This window comes from Mesoplodon mirus (assembly GCF_964341445.2).
Source record: "Mesoplodon mirus genome assembly, chromosome: 12".
Taxonomy (NCBI): Eukaryota; Metazoa; Chordata; class Mammalia; order Artiodactyla; family Ziphiidae; genus Mesoplodon; species Mesoplodon mirus.
Genome location: NC_138988.1, coordinates 48636250 through 48663523, shown reverse-complemented (window position 1 = coordinate 48663523; position 27274 = coordinate 48636250). Strand labels below are relative to the sequence as shown.

Below are 27274 nucleotides of genomic sequence, written 5' to 3'. Positions count from 1 at the left end.
CCAGAATGACCCTGCAAGACTCCCCATTCTGTGCTTCCTCACACCGAGGGGAAGGCCTGTATGTGAACCTGCTGGAGCCAGAATTCCATAACAGGAGCTCCCATGATATTTATCAGGACGGGGTTGGCCAGGACCTCTCTCCTGGCCTTGGTTGTCAGTGGATGATGGGTGATGCCTGTAGATGGGAAATAAATGCTAAAGTCCAGCAGACCCCTTCCCAGCTGCAGTGCCCTAACCTTGCTGGTCCATTACTCATGGAGCAAGCCTTGCAGAAGCAGCACACACTGTTGGTACCCACCCATAACCTCTCAGCACTCACCTCCACCACGCACGCACTGGACAGCTCCCAGCTCCCAGCACCTGCCTCTCTGCCTGAGGCTTTTTCTGGCCACACACCCCCTCACCTGTGCACATAGGGCAGGTGCCAGGGATTTAATGCCCCCTCCCCGCCCCCCAGCAGGCCTCAGGAATCAGTGGATCAGCTCCCATGGCCTCAGTTAGGGAGACTGGGGTTGATGCTCCACGCTGCCTCCCAGAATTCCCCGGCCAGACCAAGCCCAGCTGCCCACAGCCCTGACCTCCTGGATCATGTGCCCTGATTGCCTGCCTTCCTTCCTGTCTCCCTTCTCCACTCCCCACTCATGTCTTTGTGGGGGGAATACACCTGAGACCATAGGGCACTGGGATGCCATACAGGGACCAAAAACAGAGCTGATGGTAAAAAGGTGCAGAACAGAGACCTGTTGCAGGGAGGGGAGACGCCCTCCATGGGCGGGCTGTGCTGACCAGTGTCCCCTCCTCTCTCCCTGCACAGCGGCAACATGGAGCGCTTAGAGTCCCTGCACGACAACACCCTCACGCTGATGGTGCCGCTGATGCACGAGGTGGACACATCCATCACTGGGTGAGTAGCCGGGACACAGATCTGCCTGGAATGGAACCCTGTACTTCTCTTATGTTTGCTTGTGTAGCCAGGAGCCAGCAGCCCTGCCACTGCTTCTGCCCAGCTTTGAAATGCAGGATGAAGCTTTAGCTGCAGTGACTCGTGTCCTCCTCCCTGATTTTCTCCTCTTTCCCAGCTACCCACCCACCTGGTAGGTAACCCAAGAAGTGTGATGACAAATATAAGCCCCATAATTTCTTTGAATATTCTGTACATCTTTCCATGCATCTCTTCCCAGTGCCCACCCCTCCAGAGTGTCATAGGATAGGAGGCAGCTTGATTCCTGGGATTAAAATCTTAGCCAAAGGCTCCTGGGCCAGAGGTTACGACCAGATGCATCCCAGTGCCCTGGCTGGCTACCAGGAAACCTGGGCTGCTTTCTGATTAGCCTCGAGTCACCACTGACTTTGCGTGTTTCCGACCCTTCTGCAGAGCCAGCAGGCAGGGCCGATCACAGCAGGCACACCATCTGCCTGGCTGAAGTCCTTGGCCACTCAATGCTGCTGGCATTGTTGGAAAGCAGGGCTGCAGGCAGGCACCCAAAACAACCCGGGGTGGTTTTCAGCCAAAACCCAGGCCTGGAAAGATGAGAAGTCAGTTCCTGTTTCCGGCTTCAGAAACAGAGCACATACTTCTTTGATAGTGGAAAAAGGATTTGCACAATTAGTTTAGATCAAATGAGGACCTGTTGAACCCTTGCCCCACAGGCAAGCTGAACTTTCTGGAGGTTCAAAGTTTCTCATTTTTCAGTTTTCAAGTGCTTCTGGGTCCCGGCCTTGGCTGGAAGTAGAAAAGTTAATGCGTTGCAGAAGGAACCATCCCTGCAAAGCTCCCCCACTCTGCTGGGTGTCAGGAATGAGTCTCCGGTGGGCGTTCCTGCCTCTTGGCGTTTTTCATCACGTTCTTTAGACATGAGGCATTGGTGGAATATATTTGCAAATTAACACAGATTTGCCTCTGTTCATGGCTCTATTTTTAACCCTGTAGTTTATTTACTTGTCTCCTCAGAGGCACAGTGAGAATATCCCCAGGACCAAGCCCCGTCCTTGGGGGATGAAAGAGAAAACACAGGCTCACTTGATCCCGTTGTCCGGCCCTCAGAGACCTCGTTGTGAAGTGTTAACAGCACCCCCCACCCCCGCCAGCCCCCTCTCCCCCTGCTGACGAAGCCATCAGTTAAACAAACGAGTGAACTGCTGATACTTCCAGGAACATACTACAGGGCTCATTTAAATGAACCAGCTCTTGCCATTGAGTGGTACTGGGAACTCACTGCATTTCCAAACTAATAATACGTTATGTTGAAAATGGGTGAATTGCTATCCATTCAGACTTGGTACCAAAAATCTTACATTATTGTGTTTAGGCAAGTGAGCAGCTTCTAGAATCTCCTCTAGAATCCATTATTTGTCTGGGAATTTAATAAGTCTGGCTTTGTCTCATCTTGGGGTTTGTTTTTGCGGGCAACGTTGAAAGCATCACTACAGAATGAACCGGAATTCTTAATCACATCTTACGTAGCCACTGTTTGAAATCTGAAGAAAAAGGCTATCACTGAGAGGACTCAACTTTTAATACCTAATTCCTAGTAATTTTGGTAGTCGGAAAATCTTTATTTTTTTTAAATGAATTTGTCACAGAGTGGGGCTTAAGATGCCAAATATATAATTCATTTAAATTGTCATAATCTTTTTCAATCCACAAAATGTTTTTCAAATGACAAAACAGAACATGCGTAATTTTATAATCCAGTTTAAAAAAAAACAAATCAAAGCTACCTTCGTCTTCCTTCTCATTTTAGAAATGTAATCCTGGTACATGTTTGTATACGTAGCTTATTGATTTCACCTAAGATGACAAGACATTACTGGAAATGTCTGTTTAGAAAGCATAGGTCTGGCTGTGTCCATTTACAGGAGAGGGAAGGAACGGTTCCAGAAGGGAAGCATTTGGTGGAGGACACTGCGGGGAGCCAGGTTCTAGATTAAATAGGGACAGATGTTTGGGTTCTCAGGATAACAGTTACCCTGGGTTGGGATGACAGATTTCATGCTTTCCTCTTTCAGAATCATGTCTCCAACCTCCTTTGTGTACGGCGAGTCTGTGGATGCATCCAACTTCATTCAGCTGGAAGACCTGGAGTGTCATTTCCAGCCTCTCAACGTCACCCTTCAGGTATCCACCCTTGGAGACCTTCTCTGTCACTGGGGACCAATGGAAGGACCCAAGCGATGTGCCTTCTGTGTGTGTGTGTGTGTGTGTGTGTGTGTTTTCCATAATTACACACAGAATTAATCCCTTTGCTGTGTGGTACTCTGCTGTGTAGACCCCTCTGCTCTTCAGTATTTGGAGAGAGAGCTGCATGAATGCTCTGAAAGCTGAGGCCAGGTCAGCATCCCTGCCCAAATGGCCCCAAAGGACCCCTTTCAGTTCTCCATCATTCTTCACATTGTGGACAGGGCAGCCTCAAGGATTTGCCATGTCCCCTTAATCCTGGACTTCTCCACACTAACTCAGCCAGGAGCCCGCTCCTCCCACAGAGGGACAGCCTTTCAGAAGTGGGGTTTTACAAGAGCAAAGCAGTGTGAGTGATGGGAACTCCCCCAGGGGAAACATGCTGCTCTCCCAAAGAACAGGGCTGGCTCTTCCATCACATAAGCACTGTGTCCAGCAGGTCCACTCGGTGTGGACTGTGGACACCGTGAAGGACAGCATCCTTCTGGAAGCCAGGGGTGGGCACAATTTTTTTGCAAAGGGCCAGAAGATAAGTATTTAGGCTTCGTGGGCCAGCAGCTATGCAACTCTGCTCCTGTAGCATGGAAGCAACCATAGGCCATGCACAAACGAAACTGTAGCTGTGGGCACTGACATTTGAATTTCATATCGTTTTCACATATCATGACATGTTCATCTTCTTTTGATTTTTTTTCCCAACCATTTAAAAATACAAAACCATATTAGCTAGTAGGCTGTACAAAAGCAGGTGGCGGGCCAGATCTGGTGTACAGGCCATCATTTGCTGAGCCCTGCTCTAAGTACAGACCCTTCAGGCCAGTGCTGTTCAACAGGAGGGTCTTTGAACATAAAGTTAGAGGGACAGAGCATCGTCCAGGCATCCTCCTCGATTGACAAATGCGGGAAATGTAGGCCCAGGGAGTAGAGGACATGCTGCAGGGCACAGAGCTGGGAGCAGCCGGGCTGGGGCCAGGACTGGGCGGGCATTGCCTGGACACCCCTGTGTAGCTCAGCACCTGCCAGGAGCTGGGGATGAAGTGATGAAGACAGTGTGCCGTAATCCACATCCCACATCTCTCCAGCTCTAGCTCCCGAAACCCTCCCCTGCCTTACCTCCATCCTTCCCCACGTAGACGATGGTTTCCTGGTCTGGCATCTGCTGCTATGACCAAATAATTATTTGTTTTTTCCCTGTGGCCACTCCTGGGTGGACCAAGGGGATGACAAATAAAGATGGGGTGAGGGTCCAGAGAGGGAGGCAGTAAAATATTTGTGGTCTCTCACAAACAATGGTCTTCCTTTCTCCAAAGCATTCTCCCAGGCAAGAGGCCTCCAAAGCCATGATGGATAGCACACATCCCAGCTCAGAGAGGAGGCGCCTGCCAGCCAGCTAAACCCCAGCTATCACACTCTATGTTTGATTTACAGGAAAAAAGGGAAAGATGAGGTTAGCCTTGCTTTTGAGACCTTAGAGTGATTGCTGGGAATAGGGCCTCAGTGGTTCTGAATTGCTTCTCAGAATTAGTTTCCTTTTCTCCATTGCTTTTTTGTAATTGGATAGAAAACAGATGAAGGCCAGATGGAGTTATTTCATTTTACTTAAATGATTTTAATTTTAATTACTTACAAATTAGGTAAGTTTAGTTACTTAAACTAAACTTTTGGAGGTGTCTTACAATAAAATATACAGTCAAAAACATTATTGAGAGGGGTTCAAATGACACACATCATGTAATGAAAAGGGTATATGCAGAAATTAACACAACACTGTAAAGTAACTATACTTAAGTAAACTAAATTTTTTTTAAAAAAGAGGGTATAGATGTTGAAAGGCAAAAAAGAATAACAGTTATACAAAAACGTATTCAAAAGATATACAAAATGTTCTTTTCCCCCTCTTTAAAAAAAGAAAGAAAGAAATCTGAGGGCATGTGGTTACATCATGTTTTTCTGAACACATTTTTGCAGGGAGCTTAAAGTTTCGTATTCAGGCAAAGAGCTTTCTTCTTGTATCCTGACGTAGATACAGGCTAGGGAATAGGGGCGCCAGAAATGAGTGATTGGCATGACCCTTAGATTCTCCTCGTGATTATCAGTTGCCTGAGGAAGTACATAGCATTCCGTTCAGGATTAAGAAAGTTGGCTGGGTCTGAAAGATAGATAGTGTGTGTCATTGATTGGAAGGAAATCCTCTTGTGTTAGCAAGGCTGACAGTTTCCTTGAGAATTCTCTGATGACTAATTTTCTGGTATAACTGTCATTATTCTGACGATCCTGCAGGAAAGCCACTGACCAGGTTGATGGTGATAGTGACCCCCAGAAAAAGGTAGAGATAGTGGGGGAGAATGGGGTCAGGGATATGGATAAAATTCTATGTTTCCTTATTCTGGCAACATCCTTCCTGAAGAAAAGCACAAGTCTTTCCACATAAAGATATTTTTTCTGTGTCTTTTCAAAGCTAATATTCAACAAGCTGCGTCATTGTTTAAAGACTCCACTGCAAATGCTGATGGGAGAAAGGCAGAGATATTAGTCTTGGACCTGGTTTCAAAGTTTCATCAGAGTTTTCTTAACAGAGATGTAATAATTTGTTGACCATTGATAGTTGGCTGTGTTTTTTTTTTTTTTTTTGCATCATCAGTTATTTCCCTCACCTGAAAAATGATGAAAAATAATACAGATGTTACACAAGAACATTTGCAGAGAGTCAGACATTAAGACATTTGTTAAAAATAAATAAATAAATAAGGTAATATAAGCTCTCCCATCCATCTGGTTTTGATGGATGAAATCATGCAAAACAAAATCATCATCTTCTTTTCTTCCCCCCACTTGTGCTTTAATTGGGATTTCCCAGACAGGTCAATAGGTTTCTCTTCAATTCTGTGCTCTCATGTTTCACTTCAAATTAGCTATTTCCATCATGGTTGGAAATTCCTTCCTTTTCTTGTGCCTTAGGGTTGTTGTTATGGGTGAATTGTGTTCTTGCTGAATTAGGAGTTGCCAACAACTGCTCATCCACTCAACCGTTTTTTGTGTCTGTTCTCTGAAGCAGAACTCACTATTGCAAAAAACGAAGACATGCTTTTCTAGGGAAGAGCTTGCTGGAGCTAGATCCTTATGCGTTCTGCCAAGTGTGAAGACCCGGTGACTTGTCCAGCCTGTCTCCTGGCTCTGCCCTTCTGACCTCAGCTTTAGAGATGCCCTGAATCCCTGAATTCTCTCTCTAGCCCCCAGGCCACCAAGCAGTGTTTCATTTCTTCCTCTCTCTTGCTCCTACCCATCTTTTTTTTTAAAATAATATCTCATATACATTATTGATACTATGTATAAAGTAGACAATTGATGGGAACCTACTGTATAGCACAGGGAACTCTACCTAATGCACTGTGGTAACCTAAATGGGAGGGAAGTCCAAAAGGGAGGGGTCATCTGTATGTGTATGGCTGATTCATTTTGTTGTGCAGTGGAGGCTAAGACAACATTGTAAAGCAACCATACTCCAATAAAAATTCATTTAAAAAAATAACATCTTTGAGGGCCTCCCTGGTGGCGCAGTGGTTGAGAGTCCGCCTGCCGATGCAGGGGATACGGGTTCGTGCCCCGGTCTGGGAGGATCCCATATGCCGCGGAGCGGCTGGGCCCGTGAGCCATGGCCGCTGGGCCTGCGCATCCGGAGCCTGTGCTCCGCAACGGGAGAGGCCACAACAGTGAGAGGCCCGCATACCGCAAAAAAAAAAAAAAAAAAAAAAAAAAATAACATCTTTGAGACACATACCTTAGAGTTTACCTGTTTAAAGTGCGCAGTGCAATGACTTTTTCCACAATTCTGTTTGTACAGAATTGTGCAGCTGTCACCATAATCTAATTTTAGAACATTTTCATCACCCAAAAAGAAACTCCATACCCATTAGCAGTCATTCCCCATATTAGTCTCCTATTGCTGCTGTAACAAATTACTGTGAACTTTATGCCAAATTTATTATCTTACAGTTCTGGAGGACAGAAGTCTGAAAAGGTTCCACTGGGCTAAAAGCAAGGTGTCAGCAGGGCTGCGTTCCTTTCTGGAGGTTCTAGGGAAGAACCTGTTTTCTTACCTTTTCCAAGTTCTAGAGGCTGCTGCATTCTTTGGCTCATGGTCCCCTTCATCTTCAAAGCCAACAATGGCCAGTTGGATCTCTTTCACAATGCATCTCCCTGATTCTGACTCTGTCTCCCACTTCCCTATATAAGGACCCTTGCCATTACATTGCACCCACCTGGATAATCCAAGATCATCTCTCGATTTTAAAGTCAGCTGACTAGCAACCTGAAATCCCCCTTGCCATGTGATATAGTCAGTTTCCACGGATTAGGACATGGACATCTTTGGGAAGCCATTCTTCTGCCTGCCACACTCCTCATTCCCCCTTCCTCCCAGCCCTAGGCAACCACTAATCTACTTTCTATCTCTACACATCGGCCCATCTCTTTTACTCTCCTTCATCTTCCATTTCTTCCTTCAGTTTCATGTTCAGCCTTTGCTCCATCTCCTTTCCTGTATCGGTCTTTCTGTGGCCGCCATCTTTTCTCTCATTTCTCAGGAGATAATGGGCTGCTGGAAACAGAAAATACGGAGGACTGTGGTGGGAATGAGAGGGGTAAAGTTTACAGGACCAAATGCTGGGACAGAAAAGAGGTGCACAGGTGTCATCAAACAGTATTAGCAAGTGATAAGCTGTAAGTTATGGAGAAATCAAACCAGCTACATAGTATAGTAAAAACAGCCCTTTCTGTAAGTTAGGTCATTTGGTTTGGGGACAACCCACTTTTTCTTTGAGGGTCTCAGTTACCTCAAACTGTAAAAGGAAAGGCGTTGGACCAGATAAGTGGTTCTCAAAGTATGTTTCCTGGGCCAGCAACATCAGCATCTCCTGGGAACTCATTAGAGATGCAAATCCTTTAGCCTCCACGCACCCCCTCCCAACCAGACCTACAACCTCAGAAACTCTGGACATGACCTTGCCCCAATCTATGTTTTGACAAGCCCATCTGGTGGTTCTGATATGTGTTAAAGTTTGAGAAATACTGGTCTAGATTATTTCTGAACCCCCACCAAGTGTAATAGTCTATGAGTAAATTTCCAGGTGTGTAAAAAGAAATATAATTTTTAGCTGGAAGAATACAAGAAAATGCTAAAGGGAAAGAAGGTAATTTGAAGGTTTGGTGATGTTAAATGCATATTCGAAAAATTTATATTTCATTGAAATCTCTCATCATTTGATATTTCACTTCACTTCAAGTCATGACCTTCTGTATCCTAAACCGTAGTATCTCTGTGTATCATTTCAAAGGATTTTAGAGTATATATTTCAGGACATGAAATGAAGATCTCTATTTCTATTAAAACTTGCTGTGTGTGTCTCACACCCACAGGTCTATAACACTGGGCCAAGCACCCTTCCTGGGTCATCTGTCAGCATCTCTTTCCCCAGTCGCCTGTCACCTGGAGGAGCTGAGATGTTTCATGTGCAGGAGATGGTGGTGAGTTCTCATTTGTTTTCACACTTGCTTTCAGGCTCAAGCCAGCCCATTCACATTTTGTATTCCACCCAAGAGCCCAGAAAGGTTAACTCATTCTACCTTTGGAAACATACCTGGAGAAGCCAGGAGACCTGCAACACCTGAATTTCTACATTGAGACAGCTTGGGTCATGCCATGAGAAGACCTCTTTGGGGATGGGCAAGCGTCAGTTATGAACCTGACTTCTGGGATGGACTTTACTGGCTCTGAGAACCGCCAGCAACTGTCTGTAGTCTTGTGCGTATCTGAATGTGTTTTTCTAAGGGAAGATCCCCAGCACTCATAAAGATTCTCATAGGGCCACTGATGCCTAGAGGGTGAAGGATTCGTTCATAAGACAGAAGTGTAGGTTGAAACTCAAGTTCATGTGCAGAATATGCCATTCAACTTGATCCTAAGTCGGCTGTAGATGATTTTCTCTCAACTAGGATATGATTGTTCCGCCCACCTCCATGGCTTCTAGGACATCACATTCCCTTGGCTTCTCCTTTGTCACTGGTTTTCTCCTCATCTCCCCAACTTCTACAGGGCCCAGGGTCTCTTTTTTACCATCCTTAATCTTAGAGATCTCCCCCAGGCTCATGGCTTTATATTCAGTCTGTGCTTATGACACCAGATGTTTCTCTCTCTAGCCCAGATCTCTCCCATGAATCCCAGACTCTGACAGTTAACTACCTTCAGGCCATCTCTACCTGGATGCCTAACAGGAATCTCAGTCTTCTGCACAGCTGAACTCTCAACAGTACCCCTCCAAACCTGCTTCCCCCCATGACCTTCTGCATCTCAGCAAACAGCTACTATGTCCTTCCAATTGCTTGAGTCACCCTTGACACCTTTTCCCCACAGTTCACATCTGATCTGTCAGAAAATCTGATGTCTCTGCCCTCTCAACAAATCAGAATGTTACCGCTTTTGACCCTTCTACTGCCAGCACCCTGGCCCAAGGCACTGTTATCTGTCATCTGGGTTATTGCAGTGGCCCCCTCACTCGGGTCCCTGTTCCTGCCTTGGCACCCCTGCCATCTGTTCTTGCCCCAGCGGCAGAGCCAGCCTGCCAGAATCTAAGTCAGGTCATGTCATCCTCTGCTCAAAACCCTCCAGTGGCTCACTTACCCCACAGATTCTTCCAGCACCTCAGCCAGCCTCACAGCCTGTCTCTTGCCCGTCTCTTACCTCTCCTCCTCCTCCTCCTCTTCGCCACTCTCTCTACCGCAGTCATCCTGCCTCCTTGCTGGCCCTAGAGCATGGCAGATACTCTCCCACCTCCTGAATTTTGCACTGGATCTTCCCTCTACCCAGCACTCCCTCCCCCAGAGAGCCATGTGACCTCTGCCCTCACATTCTCCCGGTGCTTACTCAGATATCACCTCCTCAGAGAGGCCCTCCCTGACCAGCCTTTGTCCCAGCACCCCTCACCCCCTTTTCCTGCTTGTATTTCACCATCACCCTCATCACCAGCTGACATACCATGTATTTCCCTATTTGACCAGATTATCTGCCTCCTCCTGGCCCCGTACAATATAAGGACAGGGATTTCTGTCTGCTCACTGCTGTATTTCCAGGGCCTACTATATGCAATGCTTGGCATATATTATATGCTCAATCAATATTTGATATTGGACTGAAAGAAAAAACTCACAGTATAAAACAAACAAAACAAAAGAAAGAGTCGTTTACTCTTTCTACATGAATTCAGGAAAAGTTTCATGCTGATAAAAATCGCCTCAGTGTGCCTGAGAGTCTGGAGTGACTGGGCGTGAGGGTGACCCCTCCTGGGAGGGAGGGTGCATGATGGTTGAGAGAGTCACTACATAAGGAGAGGGAGTGTGGTCCACGTTGAGGGCACCACTGAATTGTTCCTTTTGCACGGACACGTGAGGGACAGCTAGCCAGACAAAGGGACAGTCTCTCCATGGATAGCTTGAAAATAAGGGCAGCAAGACCCATGGCATGTGACGCATCTGAGCCCACGGGAGGCTCAGAAAGCTTCATGTGATGGCAATGATGGTTTCCCGCATTGCTGTCTTCTTGGTTCACGTGGGCTGAAACCCTGGACCACGGGAAATGTTGAACACGGAACACGTGCCCCTCCTGGTTTGCCTGCTTGGCCATCCCCACCGCTCACGGTATTCCATTCCTGCTCCACAAAGTGCCCGTGCCTGGGTGCTCTGCTGAAACAGCGGTAGAAAAGCCCCCGGCGTTCTGCACCTACAGCTACCACGGTTTGAGCTTAGTGTGAGGTTCCTCCCACCCACGTGCTCCCATTTACCTCCTTACATAATGTTCATCTCACCAGCCACTCCACCTTGTCCCCACAGCTAGGGATGCTATCCTCACAGAGCATGTTCTATGAGCCGTTCACATAAACATCTATAGTGTTGTAGAAAAAAATGCTCCCCCATGGACAAAATTATTTATTGAGCAAAATAGGAAATGTAAGTCACTCAGATTCTGAAAGTATCTCAGCACCAAGTCCACCCCCTTTTCTCTTTACTGATCATCAGACCGAGCAGGAGCCACTCGAAAGGACTTTGGGACGTGTTTATAAATAGCTGGCTTGGCGGGAAGGCATGAGAAGTGGTTTTTCTGATGATTTGCAGAACTGCCTGACTGATCATCCAGCTGAGTGGACTCTTGAAAACCCAAGTGCTGTGAGCTGCCTGCATTCCGTTCTCTGAGTTCTCAGAAGCAGACCCTTTGGATTTTCAATACGGTACTGAGAATTTTCAAAAGTATGTAACAGAATTCTCAAGGACGGCCAAGCCTTTGCTTGGATACACCAGCCCGTGTTGAGGCCCTTGGCGTTTGTGTGGTATGGAAAATCAAGCTCACTGGCAAATTCTCACTAAGCAAGTAGTGAAGCACTGTGTTCTCATGGACAGTCATCACTGGAGACCAGAGTGATGATGAGACTAGAAATGTAAAGGCCAGTGCATAATGGATCCAGTGATGAGGCAAGAGTCCCAGGTACTGTTTCAGAGGCTGGTGGGCAGCACACCCTCTACCCTAAAGCCCAAAGGGCTGAGAGCAAGGGCATCCTGCAGCTCAGCCAGGTTCCCAGCCTTGGCCCCTCCCTTGCTCAGCAGCGCCCGAGAATGCCTACTGGGGCAGGTCATACAGCTCGCGACGTCCTCCACTCTGGCCTTTTGGGACTTTGAATAGAGTGGGGCTCTTGTTCTGGGCATTTGGGTGGTTTGGTGCAAGTCAGACTCACTTATTAGGAGAAACCAGTACTCCTTCCTTGTATTACACTAGGAGGGGCCCCTAAGGCCTGGTGGCATCCCCCCATACCGCACCCTCAGCCACCACCAACCCCTAGTCTTGGACAGGCCCCTGGGCAGCCAGGAGCCAGCTACCTCCTCAGCCAGCTGAAGCCCAGGAGCAGAGAGCAGGCATTGAGAGAGGACATATCTGCCATCCCTCCCCACACACCACGGGACCCTCAGATTGTTTCTCTCCCTTCAGCAGTGCCCGTGGTATCCATCATCTGTATAGATTGCTGAGGGTGGGCGTGCTGGCTGACCCCACAGGTCTGAGCTATCACTCCACCTAAGGCCCCGACTCTGCAACACAGTTTTCTAACTGTTGGTTCAGAATTCATTCAGAAGTGTCTGGGGCTGCAGCCAGGGTCCCTGGACAGGACACGCCTGCCTCTACGTTTCACCAGAGAGTCTTTTGTTCTCCCAAAGTGTTTTTTGAGGTCAAGCTGCCTGTGAGTGGAGAGTGCCTTTGCTCACGTGGGAGAGATTAGTATAGGAAGCCTAGTGCAGTGGGACTCCTTTCTGTGTCCACCCAGCTGAGGTTCCTGATCTCCTTCCCTCAGAGCAAGTGTTCCTAGCCCCACCACCCTGCTTGTGTTTTATTTAGAAACAGCCTTGGTGGTGGCCTGAGGAACGACCTGCAGTTTCCATTGCCTGCCACCCACTGGGATTGTGCCGAGTCCTGTGGGGACGCTCGACTCCCCACAGCACAGCCAAAGCATGGGCAGGCCACCACAACCCTAGAGACCATCAGGAGGCCTAGTGGGGAGGACCGTGAAAATAACAGAGAGAGTGAGAGAGGGGAAGAATGACAGACTTCTCCGGCCCATCTAAAATAAGAATCATCACAGGGACTTCCCTGGCGGGTCAGTGGTTAAGACTCCGCACTTCCACTGCAGGGTGCCCGAGTTCGATCCCTGGTCGGGGAGCTAAGATCCCACATGCCACGCGGTGTGGCTGAAAAATAAATAAATAAAATAAAGATGAATAACTAAAAGTTATAGCAGAGTAGACACTTCCCCTAGAGGTACAGTGCATGTTGATAGTTGAAGTGAATGAATTAAATAAAACGAATTAAATAAAAATCATCACAAGTGCTAGATCATCCTTGATTTATTCTTTAGACACTGGCAGAGAAAGCACCAATGATGTTCCAGGCTCTACTAAGAGGAATAAATCACGCAACACTGGCAGAAATTCAGTCTAGCAGGAGGCAGATCTGTGAAATGTAATTGCAGTGCCATATACCAAATGCAGTCATGGAGGCACGCCCAGACCCAGGGATGTACAGAGGTATGGACCCCACCCTGGGGAGGGGACAGCAAATGCTTCACAAAGCAGGCTTTTGGAGTCAGGGCTAGGGGATGTGTAGGTGTTCACCAGCAGAACACATGATGAGAACATTCCAGACAGAGGGAGTGGTCAGCGTGTGTAGGAGTACAGTGGAGACCCTACCTGGTTCTCCATTCTCTCTGCCCACCTCTTATACATACAGGCAAAGGTGACTGTTCTCTACGCCTTCTGCAGGGCGTACAGCAGATGGATTTCTTGGCAGTGTGACAGGGAGTGCTAAACCACTGTCATTTCCCGTGACAGTTGGTGAGGTTCTGGGGTGCATCATTCCTTCTGAGGTGCATCATCTGTGTTTGCTCATGGACCCGCACCTTCATTTCTCTTGACTTAGGATTGGGGAAGGCCAGGCGCCCTGCTCCCCAAGGCTAAGCACACGTCGTGGACATTGCCGGCAAATGATCAGGCTGCTGCAGGGGAGAGTGGCTTCTGTGGGCCTGACTACCCGTGTGAGACAAGCCATAGGCACTTCCTCCTGAGAGAAGGTTCCTGTTTGGATTGAGGATACAGCTTCTCTCACACAGCTTGATAGGAACCTGCCTGGAAAATGTAACGACCTCACTTTGTTGTGGGCCTGCTGCAGAGATGGGCCTTTTAGCAGAGCCCCTGAGCACAGGCCTAAGAGAGGGCCAAGGTAGCACATATGTCACAAGCTTTATGGCTCATGAAGGCAAGACCTTTTGAACTTGGGTGGGATCCTGCTCCAAACTTAAGTTTACTCACAGGGGATGAAGGTTCAGGGGAAAGGATGGGAGGTCGTCTCAGGACTCAAGCTTCAGGTGTTGACACTGAAAACCTGTCTGTGAGCAACTTTCTAACACTGGAGAAGGAGGCTTAGGGGTTTGGCTTCTAATAATATGCAGGAAGAAAAGAAGTCATAATGACTTACAGAGAGCAAAGGGCTGGAACTTTATTCCAGGTGAAAGTCCTGGGTCTTTCAAAAAACTCTAAAAGTAATCTAGAAGAAACATGAAATAAATACCATACCCTTCTTTCTTCCTTCTGCAAAACTATCTGAAAAGGCTTACCTCTCTGGTTTGTTCTGTCCCTACTATTGGGCAGTGATTCTAAAGAACTGACATGATTTCCAGGAAGTAAAATTGGGTGGGAATGAGGGATAATATTCCAAGGAGACACATCAATAACTTTGCCATAGGGTACCATTAGGATATTGATATCAATATAATATCACTACCAGTATTCATTAGAATATCCAAGTTGGTGGCAAGACTTATATCTTAGTAAATTATAACCTCCCCCCTTCCCCCTGCCAGTGCATGTGTACCAGACAGGGCTGCCCATGATCTAGTTTCTGCCAAAATGAGTCAGTTGATACTGGAACCTTAATTAATTTGTGATGAGGATCTCCATATCCCTATGAAGAAAAGATGCACCTGATAGATATATCAGTGACTACACAGTAGCTTAAACTTAGAAATGGAGGACTGAATTGTTTTCCCCAAGGATGATCTGAGGAAGACAGATCTGCTTAATGAAAGTGGTGTTAGGACCATCAAATCGATCACATTTGATCAAAGGCTAAAGAGTGAAAAAATTTCTCCTGAATAACTGACAAAAAATGAATACCACTTAGTGCTGTCCTGAGGCTTTAGTGGCTTTTTTTATATGCTGTTAAATTTAATCCACACAGCAGCTCCATAAGGTAAGGCCATTATCCCAAGTTAAGGGACCAGGACTCAAAGACTTGCCCAACATCACACAGCTAGTAAGTAATAGAGCTGGGTTTGTAGTCAGATCTGTCTGACTTCAAAGCACAGGTACTTCCCCCTGTACTACTGTGCACACCCCTCCTGGGCGCACTGCCCACTCCACAGTCACCAGAGGCAGACTCAGTCAACAGAACAGACAGAAGATGAGCAGACCATCAAGAATCATCCACTTAATGAGGAGCATCTACCCCAGGACAGCGAGGCACCAACTGCTATCAAAAGAATAACTAACACCAGAGTGTATATTAATGAGGCAAGCAGAAGAAGATTTTAGAATGAACAAGACTGATGTCTTCAGAGAGATGCAAAAAGACAGTATTCCCATGAAATAGAATAAACAAGAGTTTTGTAAATTTAAAATTTTGATCATTCAAATAAAAACCTTAGTATATGAGCTGTGTAGTAGAATGGATATAAAAGAATAAAGTAGTGGACTGGAAACTTGAGGGATTTCTCAGGAATGTAGTACAAAAGGACCCAAAAAAGGCCAGTTAAACTTTTAACAATCTGGAATGAAGATCCAAATGCTCTCAATATAAGAGTTAGGAGGCTGGCAAGATGGAAGTAAAAGCAAGCCAAGATTCTTGTCTTGTTTGGGGGAAAAGTTTGTGTACCAATTAACTCAAGGCTTTGATAAAAATAAAGTTTAAACATGCAAAAATTTTAATGGCAACTTAGAAGAATAAAATCAATGTAGGACATCCAAACCACTAAGAATAAGAAGCACTTAAAAAGAAAGAACTGGGCCTCCCTGGTGGCGCAGTGGTTGAGAGTCCGCCTGCCGATGCAGGGGATACGGGTTCGTGCCCCGGTCTGGGAGGATCCCATATGCCGCGGAGCGGCTGGGCCCGTGAGCCATGGCCGCTGGGCCTGCGCATCCGGAGCCTGTGCTCCGCAACGGGAGAGGCCACAACAGTGAGAGGCCCGCATACCGCAAAAAAAAAAAAGAAAGAACTCATGAAGAAGCAGGTGAAGGAGAAAAAAAATTTTTACATGTATTTATATATATGAGATGTCAAGAATAAATCCAAATATATCAATAATCAGAATAACTGAGAATGAATTAAATGCCTTAGTGAAAGGCAGACTTTCAGGTGGGGTTTTTTTTTGACCCAGGCATAAATTACTTGTAAGAGACACACCTTTAAAAATGACCCATAATGTAAGGCATTCAAAAAAAGATAAGGCAAATTCTAACAAAAAGAAAACAGGCATAAGAATATTAATAACAAACAAAATAGAATTGAAACAAAAAAATTGTTAAACAGGGCCAAAAAATGTATTTCAGAATGATTAAAGATACAATCCAATGATAATTTGTAATATAAATGAATTTTTATATAACCAATCACATAGCTATAAAAAACATATAAAGTAATACCTGACAGAAAAACAAGGAGAAATTTATACATTCACAGTTACTGCAGGAAAATTTAATACACTTTCCTCAAAAATCATGAGTATTTGAATAATGCAGCTAACAATTGTGATCTCTTAGAGAGAGAAAGACCAAAATGAGTCAGAATGTCTGGGTTTCATTAGTACTTGCCTGCTTACCAGCTTTTGGTAACCTTGAGGAAGTCACCTAAATTCTCCAAGCTTATTTTCCTCCTCTGTGAAATGGGCTATCTACTTCACATGGTGAGGATAGAAGAAGTTAATGTATATGGAGCAATTAGTAGAATTCCTAGTACGTAAATAAGGGAATGCACATTCTTTTCAAACATATGTGAACATTCACAAATTACCCACGTATTGCACCACAAAAGCAAATCCCAATAGAATTTCAAAAGTCAAAGTAATACAAGCCACATTCTCAGACCACAATGCAATAAACTTGGAAGTTGACAACAAAAGTTTAGCCAAACAACCAACCAAAAACAGAACTACTTGGGAATTTTTAAACACCATCTTAATTTACTTTTTAGATAAAAAAGAAATCAAAGAGGAAGGGATAAACAAATTAGAAATGAAAGAGAGTGAAAGCTTGTTCATATCAAAACTAATGGTTGTAGACAAAACCCACACAGAAGAAAATGTCACTACTCATATACAGAAAACAGGAAAGACTGAAAATAAGGGACCTAAATTGACAACAAGAGCTAGTAAAAGGACAATAAAATAAATTCAACTGTAAGAAAGTGAAGTGAAGATATCATTGAAGATAAAGCAAAAGTCGTGAAATGGAAAAAAATCAAAAGTATTCTACATCAAAAAAACTAAAAACTGGGGCTTTTTTTGGTCCAGTAAAATAGATGAACCTACAGCAAATTTGATCAGGAAATGAAAAAGAGTGGTAATGCCAAAAAACAACCCTGGAAATGATCAAAGAACTACACTCACATGGAGAAGATTTTTAAATTATAAGATATTATTTTCACAATATAATGCCCACAAATATAAAAGCCTAAAAGAAGTGTTATGAGGTAAAAAATCCAACTAGACTAATTACCTCAGGAAAAAATATGAGTAGTATACAGACATCAAATTATAATGCTGTACACCTGAAACTTATTTAATTAAAGAAAAATGAAGTGTAGTCAAAGACTTGCACCTTAAAAAAGCACGAGACCCAGATAGCTATTTAGGTAAGCTCTACCAAGCTTTCAAGGAACAGATAATTTCTGTGTTATGTAAGCTGTTCAAGAGAGTAGAAAAAGATGAACAGCTCATTCTAGGATACTAACATAACCATGATTCCAAAACTAGAAATGCAGAATGGGCAGTAACACAAAAAAGGAAACTGCAGGCCAACTCACTTTGAAAACAGATACAAAAATTCTAAATAAATGTTTGCAAATCGATTCCTTTTAGAAGAATCTATCCTGAGTAAAGAAGGATGTAATCCAGGAATGCTAGGTTGATTCTCCATAAAGAAATTGATTAACATTATTCACTCTATTAATAGTTAAGGGATGAAAGATGATATAACCAGATGATTGTCTTGATGAGGGCTTCTAAAAAGTCAAAAATTAAATTTAACATCCACTTATTTTTTTTTTTTAACTTCTAGTAAGGAAGGCATGGAAGGGAACTTCCTCAGCTTGACAAAGATCCCCTGTCAGAACCTATAGAAAACTCCAACCTGGTGCTGGAACATTAGGAGCTGTCCCACCTGTGGAGTGGAGGCATGAGTTCCTGCTTTTGTCTCTCCAGTTTAGCAGTGTTGGATGTCATAGGAATAAAAAGAAATGAATAACCTTTATTGTCAAGAAAGAAACCAAAGTATCCCTATTGCAAACAACGTTATTGTCTCCCTAGAAAATCCAAGGGAATCAATTGACTCAATATGAGGCTTTGTGAATGCCGCAAGTAAAAGCTTGGGCACACTTATAAACTGCCTGACCTTTGAATGCATTCCCTAAGCCACACACAGGTCCATCGGCTAAGGGTGGAAGCCTTACTGGATCAAGGTATTTCTGTGCAACCTCTGACCAAACATTGACTGATCATTAAGCTATACTGATCCAGGACAACCTCTAGGAAACCAGGTTTAAAAATAAAAACAAGTGTAGAAAAAATTAATGAGCAGAGACATCAGAGGCTACACACTTCATGAGAAACAGGCTCCACAGAATAGTCCTGGCAAGTCAGTAAACAAACAAGCAAAACCAAAAAAGAACTGAAAGAAAAGAGAATACAGCCATCCCTCAGTATCTGTGGAGGATTGATTCCAGGACTGCCCTATGGATACCAAACTCCATGGATGCTCAAGTCCCTTATATAAAATGGCATAGTATTTGCATATAACCTACACACTTCCTACCATATTCTTTAAATAATCTCTAGGTTATTTATAATAACTAATACAAAGTAAATGCTATGTAATAAATAGTTGAAAATACAATGTAAATGCTACATAAATAGTTGCTGGAAGGCAACAAATTCAAGCTTTGCTTTTTGGAACTTTCTGGAATTTTTTTCCCCAAATATTTTCGACCTGTGGTTGATTGGATCCACAGATGCAGAACCTGTGGGTAAGAAGGGTCAACTGTAAAGAAAAACAAGTAAAACCTCAGAGACCTGGGGACACCATAAAGCATAACAAAATACACATATTTAGAGTTCCAGAGGAGAGGATAGAGAGGAGGGAGCAGAAGAAATATCTGATGAAATAACCACCCCAAACAATAGAGGTATATAAACTCCTTCACAATAAATGAAGAAAATTGTCTCTCCATTTGGGAAGAAATTACGGAAAACCTGTACCTCACTTAGAAAAAAAATAGATGGATGAAAAAGTTATATGTAAAGAAGAAGAAGTATTAGTAGAAAGTGCTGAATATTTTCATAATCTTTAGATGGGAAAGCTCTTCTTCATAAGCAAGTCATAAATTCTAGAACCCATAAGAGAAGGCTGACAAATTTAAATCTATACAATTACCAAAATCTTGTGTGATCAAAATACATCATAAACAAAACTAAAAGATATTTGGGAGAATATACTGGCAACATAGTTCACAGACAAATAATATATAAATAACTTCTACAAATCAATAAGGAAAATGCCAAAAATTATCAAAATGGGTGAAGGGATAGGAATGGGAAATTCACAGAAGAAGAAATTTTAATGACAAACATATAAAAAAATTTAATGGCAAATAACCATTAGCCTCACCAGTAATCAGAGCAATGCAAACTCAAATGAAAATGAGGTCTTTCCCCCCATTAAACTGGCAAAAATCTAAAAGACTCTTAATATCCATTGTTGGTTAAGATGAGGTCAAACGGGCACTCCCAAATACTGTTGGTGTGAAGGGCAATTTGACAGTAATAGAATTTAAAATACGAATACCAACAATTCCACTTTTCAGATCATGCCTCAGAATTCTCACATAGTATATATAGTAGAAGTTTCTAACTTTTTGTTAGTAGATGTGAGTGGTCTCATCGTTCTCAGCTTAAATGTAGGCTTTTCCTATGTTGATGAAGTAGAAAATAATAATACTCCATTAGTATTCTGAGAAGGAGCTGTTAGGTTTAGGCTAAAAAGAAGTGGTAGTAATATTAATAACAATAATAATGATAATAATAAATTTTTATTAAGAACTTAACTATAGTTGAGGAACTGTACTAAATCCTTTACCTGGACAAATTCTTTTAATTTTCATGATAGTTTGATGAGGAAACAGAGGTAAAGACAAAGGGATGGCCAAGATCACAGGGTCAGTAAATAGCTAGGTTGATGTCTGCTCTTGACCACTAAACTGTACAGCCACTGCAAGGCCTCATAACACCGTTTTGTCTGGACTTGTAGCTGTCCAGCAGCCGTAGCATGACCTGGAAGTGAGAAATGTAGAAAGGTAGAATCTCAGGTGCCACCCAGACTTGGTGAATTAGAAAGTGTTTTAACAAGATCCCCAGTGATTCCTTTGCACATTAATATCTAAGAAGCCGTGGTCTAAAGCATGTTACTTAATTCTCTCCGAGCTTCCCTTTCCTCATCTATAAAATGGTGATGACGTCCTTGCCATGAAAGGCTGGTGGGGGGTGGGGGGTTTAATCCACACCTTCATTTATTCAGCAAATGCTTTGCATGCACCCTATGGCAAGCACTAGGTTACTATGGGGAACAAAACAGACAAAAAGTAATAATTTCCAGCCCTCGCGTAGCTTACATTCTGGTAGAGGCAAGTAATAAATAAGTAAAATGTATAGTACATTACATGATAGGAAATGCTTTGGAGAAAAATAAAGGAGGCAAGGGGGTGAGAGTGGGGAAGTTTTTGATTTTAAATGGAGATGTCAGAGCAGGTCTTGCTGAGACCTTCATTCAGGGTTGGGGTGGGAGAGGACCCAAGTTGTCGCAGGAGTTTGTAAGGTGATCTTCTTTGTTCATAAGGCCTTGCCAAGTCTGTGTTTTCTGATAATTCTCTTTTCTTGACTGTGGCGCTACTTGGTTTCTCGCCTTTGCAATTCCAACCCCGCGTGCTGCCCCTGTGTGGTGGTGTCCGAGTCCGAATTGGAAACCAGGAGTCTCTGTGTGTGTACTCGTCAGCACTCACTCTGGGGGAGCTCTCTTCCCAGAGTGAATCACTTATCTCACTGGCCACAGCAGTTGACAGTAACACTGATTTTTGAAGCTGGCTGGCTGTTAAGGCACATTTTGCATGAGGAAAGTCCTGGGTTTTATGACTTAGTTATGTTTGGAGGGTAGTTGCAACAAGAAATCTCCCTGCAGCAGACTTGCTGGAGGCCAAGACATAACCTGTACATAAGCCAAGCCTGGCACTTTAAAGCAACCTAGCAAATAACCCAAAGAAAACTCACTTTTTTTTTCAGTGTCTACTACTTGCCCTCTTGGTGAACACATGCTTTTTTTTTTTTTTTAATTGAAGTGTAGTTGATTTATAATATCATGTAAGTTTCTGGTGTTTGGCACAAGGATTCAGTTTTATATATATATATATATATATATACACATATATATATGTATGTATGTTCTTTTTCAGATTCTTTTCCCTTATAGATTATCACAGAATATTGTGTAGACTTCCCTGTGCTATACAGTAGGTCCTTGTTAGTTATCTGTTTTATACATAGTAGTGTATGTATGTTAATCCCAGCCTCCTAATTTATTCTTCCCCCTACCCCGCTTTCCCCTTTGGTAACTGTAAGTTTGTCTTCTGAGACACAAGCCCCTTCACTCTCAGTTTTTTCTGTAGAAATTTCTTCCTCTCCTTCATTCTCAGTTTTTTCTGTAGAAATTCGAGGGCTCACCCTAAACCAGATCACTGCTCATCCGGTTGGGAGGTTCCTGCAAACAAGAATTCAAGGCTTAGAAACCCTCCTCAGGATGCCAAGTGTTTGGGTGATATTCATTCTTTTCCCTGATATCCTGTAACTTAAATGGTGTCATGTAAAGTTAACTGTTAATAATACAGCTTATGTAACGAGGAGATAAGCGGGGAGGGGAAGAAACCCTTCTCCAGTAGGGGCAGATGGATTTCCAGCCCTGGGGTGGATGGGGCGGGGGTGGGGTGCTATGGGATCCAACCCTCTACCTTTGGACAGAATACAGTCGAGACATCTCCCCAGTACAACCGAACCGTGCTTCCAACAAGTTCTCCGGGTTAAGCCATTCTGATATCCCTTGAATCCCATTTTTTATGACTATCTTCAGTTCATCATGCTCTAATTTCCCGACCTTTTCTGAGTTAAAATGGAAAACAGTTGCCTAGCTCCCTCTGTGGAGAAGTTGAGCTGTTACTTAGTCATTCTTCCCACTTCTCTTCCCAAAAAGTATCACAGTTCCTTTAGTTCTCTTTTTCCCATCCTAAGCCATTCTCTTTGTTCTCTTAGTATCTAAATAAATAAAAATTCAAAACTGAGCCCCTCCCTGGTGGCGCAGTAGTTAAGGATCCACCTGCCAATGCAGGGGACACAGGTTTGAGCCCTGGCCCGGGAAGATCCCAGCAACTAAGCCTGTGCACCACAACTACTGAGCCTGCGCTCTAGAGCCCACGAGCCACAACTACTGAAGCCCACATGCCTAGAGCCCATGCTCCACAGCAAGAGAAGCCACGGCAATGAGAAGCCTGCGCACCACAACGAAGAGTAGCCCCCACTCACCGCAACTAGAGAAAGCCCGTGCATAGCAACGAAGACCCAGCACAGCCAAAAAACAAAACAAAACAAATTTATTAAAACAAAACTGAGCCCCAAGTACTATGCCTTTTTATCCAAGCTCTCCTCATCACAAACGGTTATTACTCTGGCAGGGAGGACCTGATTTACCATTTGAAAACGTGCTTCTACTCCTAATAATTCCCCAGTGTAGCTCTCAGAGACACCCTGAGGTTCTCTGTAAAAAGATCAACAAGGAGATCTTAGTGGCCAAAACCATGAGGTCCAAAACTCTGCATGAGATCCTCCCACCTTTCCAGGCCATGTTCTGCAACCTCCTCTGCCCCTAACCTCACCCCTGACCCTGTCTTCCAGCCACTCTGGACCACGAAGGCTGCTGACCCACCCACCATGCACTTCCCTGGGCCTCCTGACCTTACTAATGCTTCTCCCTTCCCTCTGGCTGTGGAAAGCCCACTCATTCCTCCAGACCCAATTCACACATCCTTTCTTCCCTCAAGCCCTCCCAGATGCCTTCCCAGATTGTCCTGCCTCAGGGCCTTTGCACCTGCCTCTGCTGAGAACACTCTTCCCCCAAGTATTTGCATGGCTGGTTCCTTCTCATAATGCAGATCTGAGCCCAAAGTTCACCTTTCCAGGAAGGTCTACCCTGACCACCTTAGCTAAAGTTGCAAACCCCCATCAGCTTTCTGTCCCATTACCCTGTGTGCTGTTTTCTTCATAGCACTCACCACTATCTGAAATTACTGTTTTTAATTGTCTGTCTCCTTCCAGAAGACTAAAAACACCATGGAAGTAAAGGTCACGACTGCCTTGTTTTCTGTGCATCCCTAGTGTTTGGTGCCCGGACTCTGTGCACATATGCACTATATGCAGTATGTGCTCAAATAAATGAAAGCATTGGCTACTCCCACTCTGTTAGTATCACCATCACAAATATTTCTCTGGGCGTTAGGATAGGGTGTGTGTCCTTAGACACCTACACACCCTGCCGCACATCTAATGAGCACCTCGTACGTTCCAGGAACTTGGAAAATGTGCACTGAATTTCAATCCCTGAGTAGAGATGTTTTGACAATTTCCCTTCACCCACAACAGAGGTTGCTTTAATTTCAATGTGGGAAAAAGTAAAAATGTAAAACTTTGAAATAAGGGGCTGAGTCACTTATTAGAAATGAAGGCTTTGAAGAGCAAACTTAAACTCCACAAATTTTGATCAGAGATATTATGAAAACGTTCTCTCTCTCTCTCTCTCTCTCTCTCTCTCTCTCTCTCTCTCACACACACACACACACACACACACACACACACACACACACACGTCTGCTGATTTCAGCGATGGCCTCAAACCATTTTTAAAATTTTTCCTTCTTCCTGCACATGTCTGAATGTGAGCTGAATAATCAGGTCCTAAAATGGATCAGAATTAGGTTGGCTGTAATTTTTTTTCTCAACAGAAGCCAAACACTTAGGGGAGATGGCTGATGGAATTCTGGAGCAAGAGTTATGTTCCTGGGCTCTTGGGTCAATTTTAGTTTGGCTGGAGGGAGAAAGCGTGTTGTGTTTCTGGGCAAGCTTACACCTGACCCGCACCCTCTGGAAGGTGGGGATGAGCGCCAGCCTGGGCTGCACGTGCACAGTGTGGTTCAGAGACTGCCCTTTAGCCCTTGTGGACAGAGTGAATGAATCAAGGCAGTAAGGCCAGCTCCCCATTGGCTGAGGGTGCCACCTATCAGGGGTTGCCGGGCTCGTGCGCACGGCTGCTGTGACATCTAGAAGCATTAATGCTTTGTGGCAGCATGCGTGTGATGATGCTGAGGCGCCTGTGCTCTCTGGTCTCCCAACACAAATGAGCCTTAGAAGTTGGTGGTTATGCAGTTGACTTTCCTTCTTCCTTTTTTCATTCCTTAAGAGCAACATAGCCCTGTCACTGCAGGGATGATGGGTTGTTAGCAAAGTTGATAACAGGAAATCTCACTGAGGATAAACAGAACACATCAGCCATTGCCCAGAAACACATGGTTCTCATTGAACCTGCCAAGGACTAATTGTGTGTGTATCAGAAGCACGAAAACAGGAAAACTCCTTTCTGATAGACCCACCAAGCCTCTTCTGACCAAAAGGAACTTTCTCAGCATTGTTAGATACTGAGAAGTCATTATCTCCCCAGCTGTCAGGGTGCTAACTCCACTTAACTTCTCCTAAACATATGACCGAAAGCATGTTTCAGGCCTCTCACGAAGTCTTAATAAAGCTTTAGATTCAATGAGTGACATCTAGGTTTCTCTTTTCACTGCTCTGATGCGTATCCCCTCAGAAAACCAGTGTAAGAGGTTAGACAGATGCTTATACCTGAAACATAGCATCCAGAAAATGACTGTTATTTACCTTTTGGTAAAAGAGCAGTAATAAAGTGATGCATCTAATAAATGCAGAGATAACTCAGTGATTCCATAGGTGTGTTGCTTTATCCTTTAACGTAAGATGGGTATGAGCTTCACTCTTCACTATAAGATGGGTCCAAGAGCTAGAACTGGAGCTTAAATAAGCCAGTACAATTCCAGGGACTGTGTTATGTCCCACATCAGGGCTACTGACTCATATATTATTCAAATCAACAAACCATTCTGCTTCCAAAATGTTTCATTATCTGTGGAAGGAAAGTATTTTTGGCATGCACATCAAGTGCTCAGATAACATTCTTATGTCTCTCTTTTTTGCTAAAGAGAATCTGACCACATCTGGAAATTCTTTGGTGTCACTGCTTCTCTGAAACTACATCCCATCTGTATCACTTAAACTCCAGTAAAAGGCCATCCCCGTGCTTTGAAATGGGCCTCATGGGGCGGGGCCAGGGTAGGGTGGGGGAGACTTGGCTTTCTCTGATAAAATGTAAATGAATGCTGTTTTACAGGGCAGCCTGGTGGTGGCCTGCACTCTTGACTTTTCAGCATGTTGGCCTGTGACACCCAGAGGAAAAGGGTGTGGGGGATGGGGAGGAACACCATTATTTTAGCCAAACCCTAGAGCTGGTGGGAAAAAATCATTGCCTTTTATCATAAGAAGTGATATCTTTTATGAAATAATAGCATATTCATATAGAGGACAAAATTGTATGATGGATCGTGCTCTTTCTTTCCTCTGGAATGTTGGTTTTGAGGCTTTGCCCCTTTATTTCCTGTTTCAGTTTTGGTCTCAGTAACACACTGACCTTTCAGATCAAATGCAGTTTTTCCCAGTGGTGATGGCCTTAAGGGATGGGGAAGGGGGTTGGGGAGGCAAGTCTTTTATTTAGAAGATAACTTTTCAGCTAGAAAGAGAGAGGACATCTGGAGTTGAAGTTATGGTCTTTTCAGGCTTTTTTGAGTTGCTGTCTTTCCCTTTCTAGAAATTAAAAGGCACTAGGTCATTGTTACAATTCTTGCTCCTTCTGCTCCATTTCCAGCTCTGCAGGTTTGTCAGCGGGCTCTTATTTATGGACGTCTGTTCTGTGCTCTCATTTACACATTTCAGTTCGAAACCAGAATTCAGCTCTGCTCTTGTGGAGTGAGGCTAGGAGGGCCTGTCCAAAGCTAGAACCTCATATTAACTTACCTTGTATTGTTGTGATCATCAAAATGCTCCTTTTTGTCTATTTGTAGGAACACATTGAAGTCTGTAGCTACACACAGAGGTAAATCAGAAAATCAGAACTTGCCAAACTAATAAGCAAGGGGACCCTTTTCACAAAGCAAAAGAATTCATAACTCTTGAGAGAGGTCTACCAAAGGATGCCTTTGACAACTCCTACCTTTAAATGATGTGCACACACAAAAATTGTGTTCTCAACCTTTCAAATACATAGGTAACATAGAGCTAGGCATATCCATTATATAAGGAACTACCCAAGATGGTTATCACTGTTTTTCTGCCCTTACAGTGTCTTTGTGGTTGAAGAAATCAGAGTGAATAAATGGAGACTTTGAGCACCCAACCCTTCTAGGTTATTCTGGGTCTGCATTTTACAGTCTTGAAATGAATGGTGATACATAAAAGTATTTTTCTTAGGATTTATTATTAAAATGTCATCTTTCACTGTTCTTTGGGCAATATCAAGAAACACTTAGAAAATCATTGCAATGTGATTTAACATAAAAGATAATAAAAAGGGTTCTTTAAGACTAAAAAAAACTATCACAGTTTACGTTTTGCTGAATGGAAAATATGTAGCTCTTATTTCTCTTTCTAGTAGTAAACATCTTAGATCGGCCTAAGTAACCAGTTGGTGTCATTTCTTGACCCTTTTATGAGGGCTATATTTATTTCAAACATTGGAGTCCTAAAATTAATACCGGCAAAGCCATTGTGGTCAACGTTCAGCCTCCGTGGCAGAAAGGAGACTTATCATCTCCGGATACCTTGGTTCCAAGAGTAGGCAGTAGGTAATTGAATTAGCAAAGTAGGCATTCAAAACATTCTCTGGGTTTTTTAAGCTCAAGGGGCATGTGAATTCAGAGGAGCAGGTGGTAAGTCAGGGGACGGGTCATGTTTACCCAGTTGCCATCAGCTGTGATCGGTGTCACGTGATATGGAAAAGTGGCCCAGGGATGTAACAGAGAACAGAAAG

General features: G+C 43.9%; 1 protein-coding gene across 1 annotated transcript in view; it reads left to right on the top strand.

Annotated features, from left to right (window-relative positions):
- ITGA9 (integrin subunit alpha 9) overlaps positions 1 to 27274 on the top strand; it is a 362363-nt gene that overhangs the window by 289558 nt on the left and 45531 nt on the right. The window contains exons 21-23 of the mRNA XM_082639253.1: positions 815 to 904; positions 3010 to 3118; positions 8594 to 8701. Of these exons, the coding sequence (XP_082495379.1) occupies positions 815 to 904; positions 3010 to 3118; positions 8594 to 8701 (307 nt within the window). The remainder of the gene's footprint in view (positions 1 to 814; positions 905 to 3009; positions 3119 to 8593; positions 8702 to 27274) is intronic.